At 35.2% G+C, this 21,952-nt stretch overlaps 1 protein-coding gene and 1 long non-coding RNA gene across 3 annotated transcripts; one reads left to right on the forward strand and one right to left on the reverse strand.

Annotated features, from left to right (window-relative positions):
* The first annotated feature begins 201 nt into the window (after window positions 1-201).
* On the forward strand, window positions 202-8,460 carry LOC112007402 (G-type lectin S-receptor-like serine/threonine-protein kinase At4g27290). Its single transcript, XM_065777974.1, has 7 exons — window positions 202-1,540; window positions 1,758-1,883; window positions 4,800-4,957; window positions 5,028-5,238; window positions 5,369-5,606; window positions 7,740-7,890; window positions 7,999-8,460. The coding sequence occupies exons 1-7, from the start codon at window positions 244-246 to the stop codon at window positions 8,290-8,292; spliced, it is 2,475 nt and encodes an 824-aa protein (XP_065634046.1). The 5' UTR covers window positions 202-243; the 3' UTR covers window positions 8,293-8,460.
* A 776-nt stretch (window positions 8,461-9,236) lies between these two features.
* Window positions 9,237-13,151, reverse strand: LOC112002209 (uncharacterized). 2 transcript variants are annotated; one of them, XR_010630673.1, is made up of 4 exons: window positions 12,874-13,151; window positions 12,584-12,792; window positions 10,096-10,149; window positions 9,237-9,453 (listed from the first exon to the last, which is right to left on the reverse strand). It is a non-coding gene; the product is annotated as an uncharacterized LOC112002209 (long non-coding RNA). The 2 variants fall into 2 exon arrangements; XR_002881866.2 differs by having other exon boundaries at window positions 12,584-12,774; window positions 12,874-13,147.
* Between the last annotated feature and the right edge of the window lie 8,801 nt (window positions 13,152-21,952).

Consider the following 21,952-nt stretch of genomic DNA (forward strand, 5'->3'; position numbering starts at 1 on the left):
AGGGTGCTATCTACACAACAAAAAGTAATGATCAGGACAAAGTGACCAACTACAAAAAAAAGCGACTTCTGTAGAAGGGAGTAATGTGGAAATTTTTGTTCACAACAAATTGCAGAAATTACAAAGAACAGCCACTTGCTTGAGTCAATGCATGACCTTTCTATGTTATAGACTTGTAGTCTTCGCTCATCATTTCGGGTTTAACTTTAATATGTTGACTAAGAGCTCTAAGAACAGAAAGCAATGGACATCTTTTCTTTTGTGTTTGTGAGTTATAGTTTATTTCTTTTCTACTTTGTATTTTCGGATGCTGCTGACAGAATTACCCAATCCCAATCCCTCAGTGACGGCACAAACTTGGTCTCTAAAAATGGAGGCTTTGTCCTGGGGTTCTTCAATACAGGAAATTCCACAAACCATTACTTGGGAATTTGGTACAACAATATCCCAGTTAGAACGGTTGTTTGGGTAGCAAACCGGGGCAATCCAATTAGAGACTCGTCTGGCGCGTTGATGTTAAACAGTTCAGGTAGTCTTGTTCTTCTCAGCCAGAATAGGACTGTTGTTTGGTCGGCGAATTCCACAAAAGAGGCAGGGAGTCCAGTTGTTGAGCTTTTAGATTCAGGAAATCTGGTATTAAGAGAAAAGAATGAAGAAAACCCAGATGGTTATATGTGGCAAAGCTTTGACTATCCTTCTGATACATGGCTACCAGGGATGAAACTTGGATGGGACTTAAGGACCGGTCTGGAAAGGCGCCTAACTGCATGGAAGAGTCCAGATGATCCATCTCCTGGAGAACTGAGTTGTGGGATTGTACTTCATAATTATCCTGAGATAGTCGTGAAGATCGGCTCCAAGATATACGGCCGGACTGGCCCGTGGAATGGCATTAGGTTCAGTGGTGCACTATGGTTAAAGGCCAACCCAGTCTATAACTTCACTTTTGTCTCCAACAAGGATGAGGTATACTTCAGGTACTACACGATTAAAAAGTCTCTAATCACAAGAGCAGTTTTGAACCAAACTTTTAACGTGTACGAGCGCTACATATGGATCGAAGCAAAAAAAAAATGGAGACAGTACTTTTCTTTACCACAAGACAAATGTGACATTTACAATTTATGTGGTGCTTATGGAAATTGTATCATTGGTGACTCACCTATCTGCCAATGCGTAGAAGGATTTAAGCCTAAGTCACCAGAAACATGGAACCCAGACGACTGGGCTAAGGGATGTGTACGCACTGCGGAATTGAGCTGCAAGGACAAAGATAAAATTGGGTTTGTTAAAGTTGTTGGGCTCAAGTTGCCAGATACCACGTATTCTTGGGTGAACGAAAGTATGAATCTTAGCGAATGCAGAGTCCAATGTTTGAACAACTGTTCTTGTATGGCTTATTCCAACACTGACATTAGAGATGGAGGAAGCGGTTGCGCCATCTGGTATGGAGATCTAATTGATATTAGACAGGTTGCAGATGGCGAGCAGGATGCTAATTGGCAGGATGTATATATTCGAATGCCTGCTTCAAAGAAAGGTATGGGCCTATTGTCTTGGTTGCTCTTTAATTCGTATTTTGAAATGCCTCTCTCTTTTTGTTAGATACCACAGAATTTTGACCATGTAAGAGATTTTACTAAGAGATTTTAGTTGAAACCCACCAATCAATTTTTGTCGTTCCATCTTTTTTTCCATTGGTTTTATGGCATTAAAGTCTGCTGCATCTAAAATATTTTCGCTTTTCTATTGCTAAGTCAACCAGGAAGACGTTATAGACAAGCAAAAGATGAAGGTGAGAGTTGCAGTTGCCATAGCCATTGTCGTAGTTTTCGGGGTGCTCTTGATTGCCTACTGCATTCGCAAAAGGAAAAACTTCAGAGGTAATATTACTTTCTTTGACCCACTTTGGAAAAAATAGCATGGTGAAGTAGAAAAATTGAGTTTGCTCTTGATTGCTTTTGAGCAAGTCAAACATGTCACTAGTCCAGGATTGTGTTTGGTTGTCAGGGTGCAAAACAATACAACAAAATTTGGGATTCTTAAAAAAATATTTCTATCTTAAAAATTGAGAAATTAAAATTTTTGGGGTTTAATTTTTTTTTTTTTTTCAAATCAGATGTTGACGAGGCATTTTTTTTAATGTCAATAACTACTAGCACCAGTTTTTTACTTACCAATTACAACTCACCACATTATTAGTTTGTAAAAAAATTTGTAAGATATCTTGTGACTAGCATTTTTTATAAGCGAAAATATTATTTTGGTCCTTATATTTTGGGGTCAGAATCAAATTAGTTTCTACATTTTTGTAGCAGTCAATTTGGTCCCTGTTATTTTTAACTTGTAGTCAATTTAGTCCTTGCCGTCATCTTACTAATGGAATATGCCTACATGGCAAACGGATTGTACTCTTGGCTCACTTAAGCTTATGTGACAAGTAAAATAATTTTAATTAATTAATTTTTCAATTTTAAAGAAAGAAAAAAAAATTGGAAAAATGTTCCTAACTTTTCTGGCATTTTTGTAGCAACCAAAGTTACCAAACACACCAATACCAAAACACAAAAATCATATTTACCAATCACCAACTCTCCTAAACACAAAAATAACCTAGCAATCTAAGCTCAATATCATCTTTGTAAGAACATGTTCCTTTTCTTTTCTCTCTCTCTCTCTCTCTCCCCGCCTCTTTTCTCTTTTGGTTCACCCATACCCACTTAGAGCAAAACAAAACCTTTGCCTTGAAAATCAGCTCACCAAATTGAACCATAAACTAGGAAGAAGAAAACAATTTGATGCAATGTTTTGAATCCCTCCCTCCATCAGATTGATCAAAATGTACCTTTTTGTTGTTGTTAATTTATGAGATGGGAAAACACAGATCCATAAAGTTAAGCAAATAAACTCAATTATGCCAAAGATGCATCACTCTGCTACACACTGTGGGTATTTTGTTTTGATTTGGGTTTTCTTGCTTTGGTTTTGCTTGAAATCTTACTTCTTTCATAGATTGCAAATATTTCTTTTTGAAAATCAACCATTAGCACTGAAATTTGTGGACCCACTTGAGCGATCTGACTTGTGCTCTCTTCGATTTTTACCATTTCTTTGGATTTCCTCTTCGGATAATTTTTCTTTTTTCCTTCTAATTTTTTGAATCACAACAGTTTGCAAGGTCAATCCAAGAAGCTATAAGTTACCAGGAAACCCTACAAAGTTGATACTTTATGACCTCAAATCTTCAATTCTAATTTTAATTTTAATTTATGAAACTAATTTTTATGGGTTCATGTTGTTCTTTTGGGTTCAAGTTCTTATGTTATTTATTTTCTTGGGTTTATTATTTTATTTTTGGTGGAATATGATTTTATTTTTGTTCAAATTTTCTTTTCTTTTCTCCTTTAAAATCAAGAAATTAATTTTTGTCTATTTTTTTTTATTTTAAATGCTGACATGGCATTTTTTAAATGTTTTATAAATTTGTTTAATATTATTTTATTTTCCATATAAAAGAAAATGAAGCTTATGCTATAATTATTTTTATTCATTTTTGGGTGTATATTCATTTTAGGGTTCGGTTTAGGGGCCTTTAGATTGGCCCTAAAAGGGCACAATGGGATAGGGCCCGACGGGTCAGGGGCAGGTTTAGGCATAAAGAAACCCACCCTGAACTCAACCCGTTGCCATCCCTAAATGTATGGACTAAATTGACTATGACCCCAAAACGTAGAGACGAAAATAACATTTTCACGTTTATATATATACATATATTAGTATTTAGCAACATTTAATGTGCCACCTATACACTCTATGTGCCACATAGACAATTTGTATTACTAAGATAACAATAGAAACTAATTGAGAATGAGTTTAAAATGTAGGGATTAAAATTGGAGCTCTAAAACCATATTAACCTGAATGTGTACAAAAGTGTGTAGTACTAACATTATATCAAATTAACACAATTTTTAAGAGTAAAAACGATGACCTTTTTAGGGCATAAGGTGTCAACTGCTTAGCAGAAACACCCTGCTTATGGTTTAAAATAAAAGATTTAAACTTCCCAATCAATATATATTTATATATAAAAGCAGAGACCTCATGTGAGAAAGCATGAGGTTCTACCAAGTGGCGCATTCTATGCAAAGAGAATTGAAATATTCTTAAGTGCCACATCAGTGATAAGAACAACTTAAATATTGACTTTTTGTTTCATTTGGTTCAATGTTTCAAGGCATTTCTAATTAAAAAAATAAATATTCTTTGTATCTTTTGGTTCAATATTTCAAGACTCTTCATCTCTTACATATACACATAAAACTCTTTATATTTTAATTCATCATTTTGACCTCTTGCACTTCTATCTATTTATATATATATATATATTTACCTATAGTCTTTCATGTCATCTCATGTCAAATACACATACTAAAAACGTTGTCATTTATTTTCAATCATTTGACGACACCTACCAAGCTCTAACATTATTGTCTCATCTAATTCTAACCTGTATGAGTTGGCTACAACCAAAGGAGGAGGACTTACATTTTCGATTGAGTGACAACGGCAATTACAATTTTGATGTTAAAATCATAAAATGTAATTTAAACTATTTCTTGTTATTATTCGAGTAGCATAGTGATGAGAGCAAGCTTTTCATTTGGTGATGGTTAAAATGGCTTATGATCAATTTATAGTTTAGGCTGGACTAACATGCATTCAATCCAAACTAATTAGTTAGAGTTGCCATATTCTACTTCTTATGTTTAAAGTGAAATACATCTTGCTCTTATTAGAAAAAATGAAGAATAAAGGGATGATAGACCAGAATATTGATGGCCAAAATGAAGATCTCGAGCTCCCATTCTATAGCCTAGCTTCCATAGCTATTGCCACTAACGAATTTTCAAGCATTAACAAGCTTGGTGAAGGTGGCTTTGGACCCGTATATAAGGTAACCTTCATAGACCAATTCACATCATATTCAACATCAATATAATCTATTTACAAATGTGATTTTTTAGGGTATACTAGCAGATGGACAAGAAATTGCTGTGAAAAGGCTTTCACGAAATTCTAGACAAGGATTGAGTGAGTTTAAAAGTGAAGTTATGTCGATCGCCAAATTACAGCACCGAAATCTTGTTAGGCTTTTGGGCTATTGCATTGAAGGAGAGGAGAAAATGTTAATCTATGAATACATGCCCAATGGAAGCTTGGACTCCTTCATTTTTGGTTAGAACTTCTCAAGACTTTATAATTTTTGCCAAACTTGATGAAGATTTTTTCATTGTTATTTAAAGAAATTTCAATTTCTTGTTTCATTATTCAAGTTTAGTATTAACATAAACAAGAAACTTGACAGATGAAATGAGATCTAATCTTTTAGGTTGGTCTATGCGCTTCAACATTATTTGTGGGATTGCTCGTGGGCTTCTCTATCTTCATGAAGACTCTAGATTGAGGATTATACATAGAGATCTAAAAGCAAGTAACATTTTACTTGATAGTAAGATGAACCCAAAAATTTCTGACTTCGGCATGGCTAGGTCCTTTGGTGGAGATCAAACTGAAGGAAATACAAACAGAGTGGTTGGAACTTAGTAAGTATTCTTTGGGCAAAGTTACACTATTAGTCTCTTAAGTTTACCTTGTGAGCACAATTGGTACCTTAAGTTTCAAGTGAGCGCTATTGGTCCCTCAAGTTTAAAAAATGAGTGTTGTTACTCAATTTTGTTAACCGAAGTTAGTAATATTGCCTATGTGGCTAACTGAAAAATAATGTGGCATCTTTAACTAAGTTGCTCCAATAAAAAGCAACCACTTCAATTAAAAAACTACAAAACTCCAACACACCAAAAATAACAAAATGCTATTTTTCTTTCTCTATTCGCTTTAGAGTCTCTAGAGTGCCATGGGTTATACCTTCTTTTTGACTTGTGTCCATGTCAATTCCTTCTTGGGAAGGTGAGGTATGCAATACTTTATCTCCCTAAAGCGATTTGAACCCAAATCCGGTGCTAGCTCGAGAGTATGCAAATGTCTTTAAGAAAGAGATGGAGGAGTTGCCGCCTAATTGTAGGTTAGGGAACCAAAGAATGACTTCATGAAGGTCTACCTACTAGAATAAGTCGTGAGTTAGGGTACATGACGGGAAGAGGTGGAGCACCCCAAGCCTTCCAAGTCGTAGTTGGTCGTCATATATTGTTACTAAATCTGAGATTAAATAAAGCTCATATAAGAGCACTAGCATCAAGTGTGCCCAAATATTTGGCATTTGGCACACCAACACCAGAAAACCTATTACACGAGGTGTTCTAAATGCCAAATAATTTGGTATGGGTGAACAGCAATATAGTCACAAATGCTATAATGAAAAAAAATAATAATAATTTTTTTCTCTCTCCTCTCGTTTCCTTTCTTTCTTCTCTCTCTTTCTTCTTTCTTTTTTCTTCTCTAGACTGGTCTCTCTCTTCTCTATCACTCTCTCTTTTCTTTCTCTCTCTCCTCTCACATATCTCTCTCTCTCTCTCTCTCTCTCTCTCTCTCTCTCTCTCTCTTTTTTTTTTTTTTTTTTTTTTTTTTTTTTTTTTTTTTTGAGGTTGTGTTGATTTTAATTGGGGTGTAGTGGCTAGTTTTGGAGGTTGGCAGTGGGTTTGGATTGATGGGTTCCAATTTTTCAAGTGATTTCACTAGAGAAATTTTTAGGCTCTAAGGTTTCAATGGGACATCTAACCAACCAGTTGATTAGGTTGGTTAAGCCGAAATCTCACTAAAATGGAAAAAGAGTAAAACGGGGCTTGCTGTCCCATATTGGCGTACACTGGTAAATTGGTGTGTGCGCCACCAATTCCTGGCATACACCACTCTACGCAAATTTGCAAATTGGGATAGAAAAAGATTTTTGGGTTAGGACCTGGGTATTTTATGGCCACAAATTAGGCTTGTGTGTTGTTAGGTTTCATATGATGTTGGTCATTTTGGTAGTGGTTAAGTTCTTCATCATTGGGGTTGGGGTTCTCGGGTAAAGGCCGAAATGAAATGTGATGTCTATAGAGTCTCCCATCATCTCCTCTATCATCCTCCACTACACCCAAACCCACACATCCTAACCTTTGTCGATCATGGCCATCAAAGATCATGACGGATATCCACCTCTTTCACCATTTGCCATAGTTGAACCTATGGTTTTAGTTATAGAGTCATCGAGGAGACCAACCGCATCCTCACTGAGATATGCTCCGACTTTGACCTCCTAATGCAATCAACAAACTCAATTCCTTCTTCAACCCAAACAAGACCTTCTCACTTGGTCCAAAGAGCTCCATAGATCTAGGAATGGCGAAGGGTCAGAGGTTGATGATGGAGAGAAGGTTGTGATTTATTTGGGATAGATGAGGAAAAGATTTGAGGGATGAATGACATAGAAAATAGATTTTTTTTATTTTTTATTTTTTTACAGATATGGATTTGACTTGAATTTTTAATTGATTTGCTTTATTTTGGTTGGTCCAAGTCTATAAAAAGATGTCACATCACTATTGCATTACCTGCATAGGTAATAACACTAATAGTAGTTGACTAAAAGACTAACAATGCTCATTTTGAAACATGAGAGCTTGAGGGACCAATTCATATTACAAGGTAAAATTCAAGGACCAGTAGTGTAATTTTTCCTATTTCTAACATGTTTTGTTATTGAAAAATTTTCTAATCAAAGATTTCCATTCTTACAGTGGTTATATGGCACCCGAATACGCCATTGATGGCCTATTTTCAGTAAAATCTGATGTCTTTAGTTTTGGAATATTATTGTTGGAGATAATATGTGGAAAGAAAAATCGAGGGTTTTTCCATCCAGAATATAGTCTAAACCTTGTTGGACATGTGAGTTCTCAAAAGATTTGACTCTTTTTTTCTTTTTTTCTTTTTTTCTTTTTTTTTTAAATACATATTATGATACAAACAATGACATGAAAATTTCAAATGTTTTAGGCATGGAAATCTTGGAAAGAAGGAAGGACTTTGGAACTAATTGATACTTGCTTAAAGGACTCTTGCATCCTGTTGGAGCTTGAACGTTGCCTCCATATTAGTTTCTTATGTTTGCAACAACATCATGAGGATCGGCCTAACATGTCATTTGTGGTTATGATGTTGCATAGTGAGAGTTCATTACAAGAACCCAAAGAGCCGGGTTTCTATGTGGGAAAAAAATCACCTACATCCAACAAGGACCAATCATCCTCAACCAATGAAATTACTATTACCTTGTTAGATGGTCGATAGGCAAGCGTCATATTAATTTGATTATATTACATATTTTGTGATTAATATTTTACGTTTGTACATTTTGCAAACTGTGCACACTTATATTCTCCAAGAATGTGACATGAGTCTTATTTGAACCTTAAAGGCCTAAAATGGCTTCTTCAATATTTAAGAGGTTTGAGACTACTTATAATCCATTTAACCAACTTTTTTAAAGAAGAAAGAAGTAATTTGATTGAGACTTCAAGTAGCCATTTAAAAATCTCTCCCCCTTAAAATGGCTAGCTAAATCTAGTGGTAGAGCTTCTTGAAAAATGGTAAGGATTAAGAAATCAACAGGTTACCTATTGGCACATAAGCAAGCAAATTAAATTTGGTGTTTACCTAGTACCTTTGATTGTGTCTGAGCCCCATTTATTGAAGGGGGAATTTAGGCCCACATATGAGAGAGAATGTTAGACCTATAGTTAAATGATTAAATTCACATTTTCTTAATAATTTAAGCTTATCAAAGAATTGGTAATTTATCACAAACAAACACAGAGAAGGGATACAAATGATAAATTAGTTTAAACTTTCCACATTATTAATGAATCTTTCAAGTGACAAGCAATGATTATAGAAATGGGTAAATTTTCTTTATGAAAACAAGAGATAAAAAGATCACAAACTTATTACAGGGAAAAAAGTACTTATAATAGCAACATATTTCGCATAAAGCAAACTGTTTCCAACATTCTTTAACAAAACTAAACAATCATCGTGAACATCTTCAGCTCTAGGAGGTCTCCTAAGCATCTTGATGGGATCTATACATCTACCTTTACATTAAAATGTATAATTGGGAGGTTCATTTGTGTTAGATTGTAAATTTTATATTGAAAGACAAAAACAAACAAACATTCTAATATTGTTAGTCATTCATGCTATTCTTACTCTTTTTGAATTTTTTTTTTTTTTTCCTTAGTTTTGAATCTTGTGCATTTTGAGTTACTTCCTTTAACAATTATTGGCGTTAGGTATAGCAGAGTAGCAGAAAGTAAAACCCAGAAACTAAATCACCAACAGCGTACATCTCCCATGGAGTGAATTAGTTGTTGACCACATTTATATTCCCGTTCATACACCGAACATATGTTGCACTAGCACCTCAGCGAAGTGAATCAACGCAATGGTGACCTACATTCCCAAATTTAGCGTGTTATAGACCTAAGGTGACAAGGGCGTGCACAATATTAGGATAATGTAAATGATGATGACATGCAAGGAAAATCAGGATAAGGCTGAGAATGGAAGAATGGGGGAATAGGGTGGACATAGAAAGGATTTAGTTTTTCTTTATGTGAATTTGGTTGGAGAGGAGCATATGGTCCTTTCTTGAACTTGAAAAAGAGGGAGCAAAAAGTCAAAGATGTGTAAAACTGGAAATTAATACTAACATACTAATATTCAGAGGAACATTAAACTTTATTGGGTATAGCTAACTAAACAGAGACCAAATCTAACTCTTAATTACCAGTTCAATTACTAAAACCATATTAATCCAAATATCCAAAAGCAAACCAAATCAAAAGAACTACTCTAAGTAGAAACCAATTCTAACTGAAATACCTTTATTGAAACCACCCAAACATATATCAAAGTTAATGCACAATTCATGTATTTTTTCTAATTTTTTATTTATTATACAAATAAATTTTTTTTTTTTAAAAGGTTCCAGAAGTATAACAATTGAGGTAAGAAAGTTTGCTAGGCTAAGGGAAAAATGAGAATTCGAATAATTTGAACTTCAAGGTATGAAAATATAAAGAGAAAACTTACTTAGTGATGGAGTGTATTCCAAACCAGGAAGGTATTGCATTTAGACCAAAATACCTAAAGCATAACCAAAATACCCAAATATAAATTATTAATGATACCCAAATTTAAAAAATTAAAATCAAAACTTCACAGCTAACGATTGCGGCAATCTAACCATGTGTGAAGACTCTGATTTATCTTTCTCCGCTTTATAGTCTCAAATCTCTACATCGCTATTTTAAAAGCCCCAAAATTTACTTGTTTCATTCCAAAATGGTTTTTACTTTCAACAGCTTTTACATCTTTGTATAAACATGTTGTTTTGATCAAAGTTCCAATCATCTCCAAATGGAGTGACGCCCAAAGTAAAACCAAATATATTGCAGTAATATAAATTTAAAAGTTGCATGAAGTTGAACAAATAACAATAAATCCTCAATTCTCACTATGCAATATAAAATATTTAATGTGGTCAAGAAAACTTTAACTCCCTTTGCAAATGTGGGTATTAGCCTCTCCTTTTTCTTGAAGTCTTTCACCTGCTCCAATGACCATGTCTCATCACCGAGTCCCTTCACTCTCACATTTTTATTAATGCTATCTGCCATGTTGCTGATTATCAACTAAAACACTATCTTCACTTGGAGAAATTATAAGATTCTCATGGTGGACAAGTGACGTGGTCCACCATTTCACTAAAAGACTTTCACCTATTTAAAATTACTGAGTTAGAATTTTTTTTTTTAACAGAAACTAATTATTGACTTATAATTTTAAACAAGTGTGAGTTTTTTAGTAGAATAATGGACAAATGACGTGGTCCATTATGAGAACTGTATAATTTCTCTTAAGTTTGAAATCTTTTATAGACAACATTGGCTTCTTTTTAAAAGTAAGTCACTGGTTCCTGAGATATAATAACAGAGAATATAGGAATTGCAAACCAAATATTTTGGAAGGAAGGAGACTTGGGACAGTTGACACAAATCATTATTTATTTATTTATTTATTTTTTTTGAAACACCTAGAAGATGTATTTAACTTGTCACCCACAAAACCAATAGACTGACCCACCACAGCCCCTAAATTATGAAAAGCAAAAAGATAAAAGAAAAAAAATAAAGAACAGTTGGACATCAAAGAAGAAAAGGAATAGGAGGAAGAGAGAGAGAACACCATTAACAACACATTCAAAGTATAACAAAACAAAGAATAACAGTTACATCAGCTTTCTTGTCTTACACAATAGCAAGCATCACAATTTGTTTTAAAGAATCTCAAGCCCAAATATTTTCTTATGTTGATTTTAATCATAGTTATCTACGAAACTAATGAAGATTCTCTGCCTCTCACATTCAATATATGAATGACTTATATAATCTCTCTAATGGACTATTTCAGGTTATCAGATCTTCTGCCTTTAATAACTAAGTTGAAATCACATCTATAAAACATTTGAAACCTAAAACCATATTATAGTAAAACTGGTATTGTACACTATAAATAACCTGAAAAAAATTAGCAAGGGGGAGAATATTTCCAAACTTAAAATTTAAAAGTTTGGGGGATTGAAGATAGAAAGCTCTAGTATGGATTTAGGAACTAATTTATGTGGAAAATAAATCATGCAATATGAACAAATCTTTAGGAATTCTATCAAACAACTTGTGAGAAGCCAATAACAAATCTGAAAAAGACTTCCAATTTGAATTCTTTCAAACTCAGCTTGATTTGCCTCCATCTAAAACAAACTTTCTAACAAGGACAGTCTAAAATCACTAAAATGAAGTAGCACCATAGACCATATAGGCTATATATTGTTTACTATCTTAGGCATTGCAAAGCTGATCAGTGCTGTCAATTCAAAAACTTAGCAGTCTCAATTATCAAAAGAGGAAAAATACTAATAGTACTGAATTTCGTAAATGATCACTCAAAACCAAACCAATCTAATTCAAGCCAGCACTAACACAACAATAATTTAAAATGTTAAAAATTAACAACTGGCCAAATTACCTATCAGCGGCATGCTAATGGAATCCCAACTCAAAACCAAATCTAATTGAAATAACTAAATCTAAACCAATCCAACCAAGAAATTCAAATCTAAATCATATTCAATCCCCACATTTGAAAACGAAAAGGAAAAAAACCAAAAACAATAACTTTAACGGTTACAGGTATACAGCCTGTCTCTCCGTGCCTTACGAACTCCTATCTAGGTGTATGATGTTCCGACAGAAAGACCTAAAATAAGATTGAAAAAGGAAAATAAATATTACAAATGGAAATACCCAATGATTTCAATCCTATACTTATTTAATCTCAATGGTTTTGTAAAGATTAGAAACGGAAGTACCCAAACTGAAATCAATATTTTTAATGATTTCTGTAATCTAAAAAATAAAACAAAAACAAACCAAATCTAAGCATATCAACAAAAAAAACTCAATTAAAAGTAACATTTCATACCCAATGGCCAAATCTAAAATACGGGAAAAAATTGTACCCGTGCCAATTCCGACGATCTGGGTGGCGAATATGGCCTAACAGTGTTGATTGTCCACAGTTTTTTCTTTCTGTGTGCTTGCGGCTCTGGTAGACGAAGTCTAGCGAGGCCTTAGATATTTCTTCTCTCTCTTGGTGCTTATGAACTCTGCTTGGTTCTTCTATCTCCGTATCCCTTAATCAAAACCAAATCTGACCCAAAATACCAATCTAAAGCATAATTAACACCCAATTGATTCTCCAAATAAAAACCAAAATCCCTAAAATTTTAAATTTAAAACAAAACTTTACCAGTAGAGATTCTGGTAGTCTGATAGTGGTCGACTGAAGGCTTACGGTGATGGCAGAACTTGTGGTGACGCCCCTCTCTTAATCCATGGTGCGTTAACTTAACAATCTAACGGTTATTCTTCCTCTTCTACCAAAAAAAGGTTCCAATCGGTCGCTCTCTCTCGTTCTCCTTCTCTTTCTCTGTATAGACTGTCAATCAGTCTCTCGCAATTTACAAACTATTTTTTTTTTCTTATATTTTTCATTTCACCAATCGGACTTAAAACAGTGTAACGATGGGGCTTTTGGCTTTTTTTTTTTTTTTTTTTTTTTTTTTTTGTGATTAGAAAATATGGTAATCCAAAATTATAATAGATAAAAATTATTAATTTTTTCCCAAAAAATAGAAGAGCCCTTGAGCCCACACCTAGTTTTTCCTAAAAGGAGCACTGAAACTTTAGTTTGTTTCATTACTTCCAATATTCTAGCTCTCCTTACTCCTCAGTCATTTCTCTCTCTTCATTTGCAAATTTCAGATTGGATTTCTACTCACTTCGATTCGACACATTTTCAAAAATACGCAAGTGATCAGGTTGGGATCAAGTCATTTCTTCTTCCCTAATTTCAGATCCACCTGTTCTAGCCCCAGTCTCAAGTGCATCTCCTTGATTCTCTCAGTCTCATCTATTGTTAAAATTTTGTGGAGTTTGATGGGTTGTTACAGTATTTTTTGGCTCTGATTTTCGGACTAGATTATTTTAGATTTTTGGGTATTTTCTAGGTTTATGATGTTTGTGTTATTTACTAGGTTTATGATATGGGATCAGAACTTCAAATATCAACACCAAACCCTTAAAACTGTGATCTTTTGGCTTCATTTTCTGGGTTTATTATATAAGATCAAAGCCTTTTTTTTTTTTTTTTTACATTAGCATTCTTCTTTTATGTTCAGGTTTGGTTCAGTGTGTGGAAGAAACGTGGGTAGCTGTTCTGATATAGGCCCCACTGTCTGAGTGTTACTTTGTTTTTTACAAACCAAAAACTGAGTTCAAGTTTTGGAGGAAATAGGTAACTATTTTTTTTTCTATAACTATCTAGTTAGTTGGTCCGGTTCGGAAACTATATTGATTAGTAGCATCTCGAGTCTCAGAAAGTCGAGTTGTGCGCTCATACCTCGAGTCTTTGAGGCTCGGTTTTTATAGTTTGACCTGGCCTGGTTCCACGTGGCATCCCACATGGAACTCGAGTTTCTGAGACTCGAGGTCTATGTGGCGTCTACGTGGACCTCGAGTCTCAGAAACTCAAGTTTTGTATAACACACTGCCATCTTTAGTCCCATCTGGTCATGTCACTGACAGGCTAAGCTTCACGTTTTGTTTTACCTGTAGCTGGCCTGCCTGATATGCTTTCATGGGTTTTGTAGTTTTACTTGGTCACATCTTAAGCTCCTGACTTTTTTATGTCACTTACTTGGCTGAAGCTCTTTGTCAACAAAAATTGCTTCTCTCTCAACTCATACTCTCTCACTCTGCACTACTCCTCTCTCAACTCTCATACTCATTCTACAGAGCAGAACAATACTCCCCTCTTAACTCTCATACAAGCCGATCATTGTAGTCTATCTCTTCCTCTCACTCTCATACAATCCCAGTAGTACATTTGCACATCTTCATGTCAGGTAAAGGTCTCCTCACTCTCTAGTTTGTTGTTTAGTGTATATATAACTGCTTTAGTATTTCTAATGTTGCTTGTATTGAATTTTTCATGACATAGATTGAATAAAAATCTAGCACTTTATATATATAATTGTTTTTTTTTGTTTTTTTTGGGTAATGTGTAATGAACCCCTCTGCTCTACGTTATTTCATTAATACAAAAATATTTTAACTTAACTAAAATTCAACACTTTTTATAAATAGTATAATTATTTGTTTATTTTAGTGAAACGTTATAATAATAACTAATCTAGCAATGAAATTATTAAAAATAATACTTTTAGTTCCATTTTTTATTATTTATATTAAACATCAACATTTTCATGTATTAATATTTTTCTATAAACTGGATTTAATGCATCAACTGGCCTATGGTTGCAAGTATTCCATTTGGCAAAAGCTCACCACTGTAATATGGATAATGGTATTGACCCAAATATTCATTCAAAGGTGCTTATTGCCTTATTGAGACCTTTAGGCTTCAGCCATGTGCTACCAAGTAGGGTGGCTTTGAATTTTGGAACCAGGACAACAAGTTCAACTCAATGTATTAAGGGACTTTAGGCGAATGTAACATTTTCTTATACTTAAATATTTAATTTTTGAAATCTTTTTCATCTAAAATTTTTGCTATGTTTTGTTTATTACTAATTTACTAAAAAAAAAATTTATCCAAATATCCATTTTAATACTTTAAAGACAAAAAAATATCCCTCTAAGATTCAATTAATTGGTCAATTAATTTTTTTTTTTTTTTGGATTTTTTTCAAATATTTTCATAGCTATATGAATACCTTTCTAGTAGATATTTATAATTAAAAAACATTTATGAATAAATTAAACATGATCTATAAAAGAATTGAGATCCTAAACATGATCTATTAAACATTATCTATATGAATATGTTTCTAGTAGATATTTGTAATTTACAAGTAAACCCAAGGTTATTAAAATTGAGATCCTAAACAGGACCTATAAGAGGTCCTCATAGAGTAAATCATAGAATCGAATCGATAATCATAAGATTTTACTTTATGTGAAAAAAAAAGTCAAAAATATTAGTAATAATGATATATTTTAAATAATTATTAAGTTGATCAAAGGAAAATGGACATAATGCAACTTTCATGTCCTATTTCTAATAAGTAAAAAAAATATTACATTTCTTTAACAACTAAATAATCATTAACTTGTTCATTTGGGTAGATTTGATGGAGGGGGCTAGAGTTGTATTTTTCTTGGGTCCAATTAGAATTAGACTCTAATATACCTAAAAATTGAAATTATATATGGAATAATGATGTTACATAATTGCACTCATTCATTTGCACATCCTCATTAAAAAAAAAAAAAAAAAAAAATTCATTTTTTGAGGAAGCAAAACCCAAATCTTGAAAAGGAAGAAAATGAACAGATCCAAATCAAATATATATCTACCAACATATAAATAAATAAGTGACATTGATTCTTAAAAAAAAACAAAAAAAAAAAAAATTATTGGCGTTAGGGTATAGCAGAGCAGTAGAAAGTAAAACCCAGAAACTAAATCACCAACAACATACATCTCCCACTGCATGAAATAGTTGTTGACCACGTGTATATTCCTGTTCATGCACCGAACATACGTTATACCAGCACCTCACCAAAGTGAATCAATGCAATGGTGACCTGCATTCCCGAATTTAATGTATTATAGACCCAAGTTGACAATGGCGTGCACAATATGAGGATAATGTAAATAATGATGACATGCAAGGAAAATCAGTATAAGGATGGGAATGGAAGAATGGGGGAATAGAAAATGTTGGACATAGAAAGGATTTAATTTTTCTTTATGTGAATTTGGTTGGACATGAAAAAGGTGAAATGATAGAAAAACTTTTTGTTTGATAGAAAAGAAAATTAAACATAAAAAATGGTATTTGTATAAATTGATATACGCTCCTGTTACATAAAAATAAAATAAAATATTATTTTATATAAAAGAATACCTAATGTTTAGACAAAAAGAAAGAAGAAATTAACGCGAAGGGAGGAGAGGGGCATATGGTTCTTTCTTAAACTTGAAACAGAGGGAGCAAAAAGTCAGAGATGTGTAAAACTGGAAATCAATGAGCACCCTTTTCTTATATGTCTATTGTTGAATAAGATTCCCACCCGCCCTTGACAATATTGGCACTTTAGTTTATATTCATCTCTAGCTTAGTTACCATTACTTGTGGGAAATTTGGTTGTCATAAAGAGTATATGGTACAGCCAAGGGAGTTTAGTTTCTTATTACTTTTATTGTTTTTGAGATGGGCCCCACTTATTGAGGAGGGAGTTTAGGCCCACATATAGGAGTGTTAGACCTATAGTTAAATAATTAAATTCATTATTTTTTAATAATTTAAATTTTTTGGAGAATTGATAATTTATCAAAAATAAACACAGAATAAGGATACAAATGATAAATTAGTTTAAACTTTCCACATTATAAATGAATCTTTCAAGTGACAAGGAATGATTATAGAAATGGGAAATTTTCTCTTCATGAAAACAAGAGAGAGAGGGAAAATAAAAAGATTACAAACTTATTTAAGGGAAAATAAGTACTTATAATAGCAACATATTTTACATAAAGCAAAGTGTAGAGGCCATTACCTGCAACAGCATTTACAAGTGTCGCAACTTGGAAGCTACTGTTTCCAACATTCTTCGACAAAACTAAACTATCTTCGTGATCATCGTTAGCCCTAGTAGGTCCCTTAAGCATCTTGATGAGCGTTACATATCTTCCTTTACATTGAAATGTATAATTGAGAGGTTCATTTGAGTTAGATTGCAAGTTTTATTTTGAAAGACAAAAACAAACAAACATTTTATTTACAAATACAACTGATATTGTTAGTCATTCATGTTATTCATAATTCAAACACGTAAGTTCCTACTATGAAATCACCATAACGTTAACAATTTATTCACACAAAAAATGCTATCTTGACTCCAAAAATGACATTTTTCTATATGAAAAGAAAAAGTTACATAAACCCACTTAAGATATTAAGTTTGGTGAATTTTGGCATTAGAAAGTTAGCTTAGCACTAGCATTAGGTGTGTCAAATGCCAAATATTTGGCATTTGGCACACCAAACACCAAAAAAATCTCTCACATGAGGTGTTCTAAATGCCAAACAATTTGGCATAGATGAACAATACCGTTACAAATTTGGAATGATACAAACACAAATGCTATATAAAAAATTTATTTTTTTCTCTCTGCTCTCTCTGACTTTCTTTCTTCTCTCTCTTTCTTTTTTCTCTCTTCTCCAGACTGTGTCTCTTTTCTTCTTTCTCTCAGACAACCTCTCTCTCTCCCTCTTTTTTTTTCTTTTTTCTTTTTTCTTTTTTCTTTTTTTTCTATCACTCTTTCTTTCTTCTCATCTTCTTTTTCTTCCCTTTCTCTCTTTAGGTGTCCCTCCCACAACAGAGAAGGCAACCCACAACCCACGACGGAGACCCACTATGATAGCAACCACAACCTTGTCTCTCTCTTTTAATTTCTATTTTGTTGGAGGATTTGGGTTTTTTTTTTTTTTTCAATTTTTGGATTTGAAATTGGTTGGAGAATTCTCGTGATTGTGGCTATCGGTTTGTGGTGGTTGACTTGTTGTTAGTAGCTGTGGGTTTGTTGTGGGTATTTGGCTGAATTTGGTTGTGTTTGTTTTGAGTTGTAGAGGATTTGGTGGTTGTGGCGGTGGTTGTTGGTTCTTGGTTGGTGGCCACTACCACTGGTTTGTGTTTTGTATATTAGATGAGTTTTGTGTTAATATGCTATTAATGTATTATATATATATATATATATTCTTTTTTAATGTATCGAATTGAAGAATAGAGTGTATTGTAAAATGATGTGCTAAAATAATAAAATAGGCTTTTTGATGTATTAAAATGACATACTTTTGCCAGATTAAGGATGAAAGAACCTTGACCTTTCATGGCAAGCTAAAGGGAGATCCTAATAAGAGGTCTAGGGACAAGTATTGCCGATTCCACCGTGATCACGGCCATGATACATCTGACTATTACGACTTGAAGCAATAAATCGAAGCCCTTATCAGGCAAGGAAAGTTGCAGAGGTTCGTCAGTAAGGAAAGGACGGATCAACTATAGGAGCAAGCTCCCCAACGGGAGAATGAGCATCCCAAGTCGCCCATAGGGGACATTAGAATGATTGTAGGGGGCACGATGACCACTGGGTCATCCAAAAAGGCTAGAAAAACTTACCTAAGGATGGTACAGAACGTCCAATTAACAGGTTCCATACTAAAGATGGCACGGATGGACAATCCTGTCATCGGGTTCTCGGAAGATACCCGACGTCTTCACCACCTATATGATGATGCGCTCGTAGTTAGCATATGAGTAGGAGATTACAATATACACCGAATTCTGGTCGACAATGGCAGCTCGGCTGACATTTTCTATTACCCAACATTCCAACAGATGAGGATTGATAAAGAACGATTGATTCCAACAAATGCTCCGCTCATCAGATTCAGAGGAACACGTGTTTTCCCCCTTGGTGCAGTCACATTATCTGTGACAATAGGCGACTACCCCAACAGATCAATAAGGACGTAACCTTCTTTATGGTCGACTGCTTGTTTGCTTACAACGCCATCATCGGGCGGTCTACCCTCAACTTATGGAAGGTTGTAACCTCAATTGACCAATTGATGATCAAATTCCCATGGATTATGGAGTAGTGGAGTTGCACAAAATCAGGTAGCTGCGCGCGAATGCTACATAGCAATGATAGAGATGGATGACCACCTCTAGGCCATGAACATAGAAGAATATTAGACGATCACAGAACCCGTGGAAGAGCTCAAAGAGATACCCTTCAATGACTCCAGAAATGATCGAACAACGACGATTGGTACCCTCGCCAACTCGATGGTTTGCCAAGCATTGATGAACCTTCCTCAAAGATAATCGGGACGTATTTGCTGGAGTCATGAAGACATGTCAGGGATAGATCCCTCCATTATGGTGCATAGACTGAATGTGTTGCCCACCTTTACACCCATTCATCAGAAGAAGCGAGTGTTCGCCCTAAAACGAGACCAAGCTATAGCAGAAGAAGTCCGCAAGCTGTAGGAGGCGAACTTCATTAAGGAGGTCTACTACCTCAACTAGCTAGCAAACTGGTAATGGGGTCAAGAAGGCCAATGAAGAAGTGGAGGATGTGCGTAGATTTCACAGAACTCAACAAGGCCTGCCCTAAGGATAGTTACCCCTTCCCGCAGGTCGACGTTCTAGTAGACTCTACAGCTCAACACCAATTGTTAAGCTTCATGGATGCTTTTTGGGGATACAACTAGATTAGAATGGACAAAGCAGATCAAGAGAAGACTTCGTTTGTCACTAGCCAAGGCCTCTTCTGCTGTACAGTGATGCCATTTGGCCTCAAAAATGCAGGCGTAATGTACTAGAGGCTTATGAGCAAGATGTTCGCACAACAGATTGGGAGAAATGTCTAAGTCTATGCTGACGACATGTTGGTAAAAAGCTGAAAGGAGGAAAACCACTTGAAAGATCTCAGAGAAACATTCAACACCCTTCGCTCCTATAACCTGAAGCTTAATCCAGGCAAGTGCACCTTTGGAGTTACGGCAGGAAAGTTCTTGGGGTTCATGGTATCTTAGAGAGGTATCGAGGCCAACCCGGACAAGATCCGGGCCATAATAGAGATGGCACCCTCGAGGAGCGTTAAAGAAGTACGAAGCCTCAACGAAAAAATAGTTGCATTGAACAGGTTCATGTCAAGAGCAATAGACGAATTTCTGCATTTCTTCTACACACTGAAGAAATCCTTTGAATGGACGGCTGAATGTCAACAGGCATTTGAAGACCTAAAGACCTACCTCTCATCTCCTCTGTTGCTGCGTCCTTCCCAGCCAGTGGAGGAATTATTCCTCTACTTAGTAGTATCCTCAGCGATCGTTAGTGCAACGTTAGTCAGGGAAGAGGGTAAGGTATAAAAACCCGTATACTACACGAGTTGTGCACTCCGAGGTGCAGAAGAAAGATACCCACCAATGGAGAAGCTTGCTTTCACTTTAGTCACTGCAGCTCGCAAGCTTAAGCCCTACTTCCAAGCTTACACAGTGATCGCCCTAATAGACAAACCTCTAAGGCAAGGAATGAGTAATCCTAAGGCTGCCAGATGAATGGCACTATGGGCAATTGAATTAAGTGAGTTCGACATACAATATTGCCCTCGAACTACCATTAAAGGATAGGTGGTCGCCGACTTCATTGTAGAGTTCACCAACGCAGAAGGACAGGGGGTAGAAGAGGTCTTATAATGGAGCATACACAGAGACGAATCCTTTAATAAGCAAGCAGGCAGAGCTAGTGTGATACTCCATAGCTCGAAAGGGGATAAGATCAAATGCATGGTCCGTCCGGATTTCCCTACGACCAACAATGAAGCAGAGTATGAAGCCTTAGTAGTAAGACTAGACCTCGCCAAAGCCGCAAGAGCTGAAATATGGTCTTCTATTGCGATTTCCAAGTGGTGATAAGTCAGGTTAACGAAGAATACGACTACAGGAATGAACAGATGAAAAAGTACCTGGAATAGGTGAAGGACCGGATCAACAATCTTCAAGCAAAGTTCAATTAAATCCTTAGGGATGAGAACGAGCATGCCGACCGATTCACTAAAGCTGCGTCAATAGAACATATGGTCATCCCCAATCAGGTACTATCCTTCGTTCAGATTTCACCACTAATAGACTGCATCAATGTGCAGAAGGTAGGATCTGAGAACCACTGAACAACACCAACAGTGTCTTACTTAAAGGAGGGCATGCTGCCAGAAGGGAAGGACGCTGCCAAAAAATTAAAGGTCCAAACTGCCCGCTTCGTCTTGATCAAAGACGTTCTTTACAAAAGAGGTTTCTCTCGACCCTACCAAAGGTGTTTCAGCCCTAAAGAAGTAGATTATGTTATAAGAGAAGTTCACGAGGGAATTTATGGGAACCACTCGAGATCGCACTCGTTGGTGCACAAGCTAATCAGGGTCGGATACTATTGGCCAGCCATGCAGAAGGATGCCCATGCATATGTCAAGGCTTACGACAAATGTCAAAAATTTGGCAACCTAATCAGGCAACCAANTGACTTCCAAGGTAGAGATCTTATCCTAAGGAAGGTAATGGGCACCATAAGAGACACCTCACAAGGGAACTGGGACTTAATTGGAAGGACCATATAGAATTGCGTCGTGGCATAGAAAGTGGACCTACCACCTGGAAACCTTGGACGGGCGAAAGCTACATCATCCATGGAATACGGAGCACCTGAAGAAATACTACCAGTAGGCTACTAGCAGT

Source organism: Quercus suber, unplaced genomic scaffold, assembly GCF_002906115.3.
Source record: "Quercus suber isolate HL8 unplaced genomic scaffold, Cork oak 2.0 scaffold_170, whole genome shotgun sequence".
NCBI classification, from domain to species: domain Eukaryota; kingdom Viridiplantae; phylum Streptophyta; class Magnoliopsida; order Fagales; family Fagaceae; genus Quercus; species Quercus suber.

Excerpts from the sequence above, each read along its gene's own strand:
- LOC112007402 (XM_065777974.1), top strand. The coding sequence starts at position 244 with ATGGACATCTTTTCTTTTGTGTTTGTGAGTTATAGTTTATTTCTTTTC. Across the intron at positions 4,958-5,027 it reads GCTTTGGACCCGTATATAAG|GGTATACTAGCAGATGGACA; the intron begins GTAACCTTCATA and ends GTGATTTTTTAG. Across the intron at positions 5,239-5,368 it reads CTTGGACTCCTTCATTTTTG|ATGAAATGAGATCTAATCTT; the intron begins GTTAGAACTTCT and ends GAAACTTGACAG.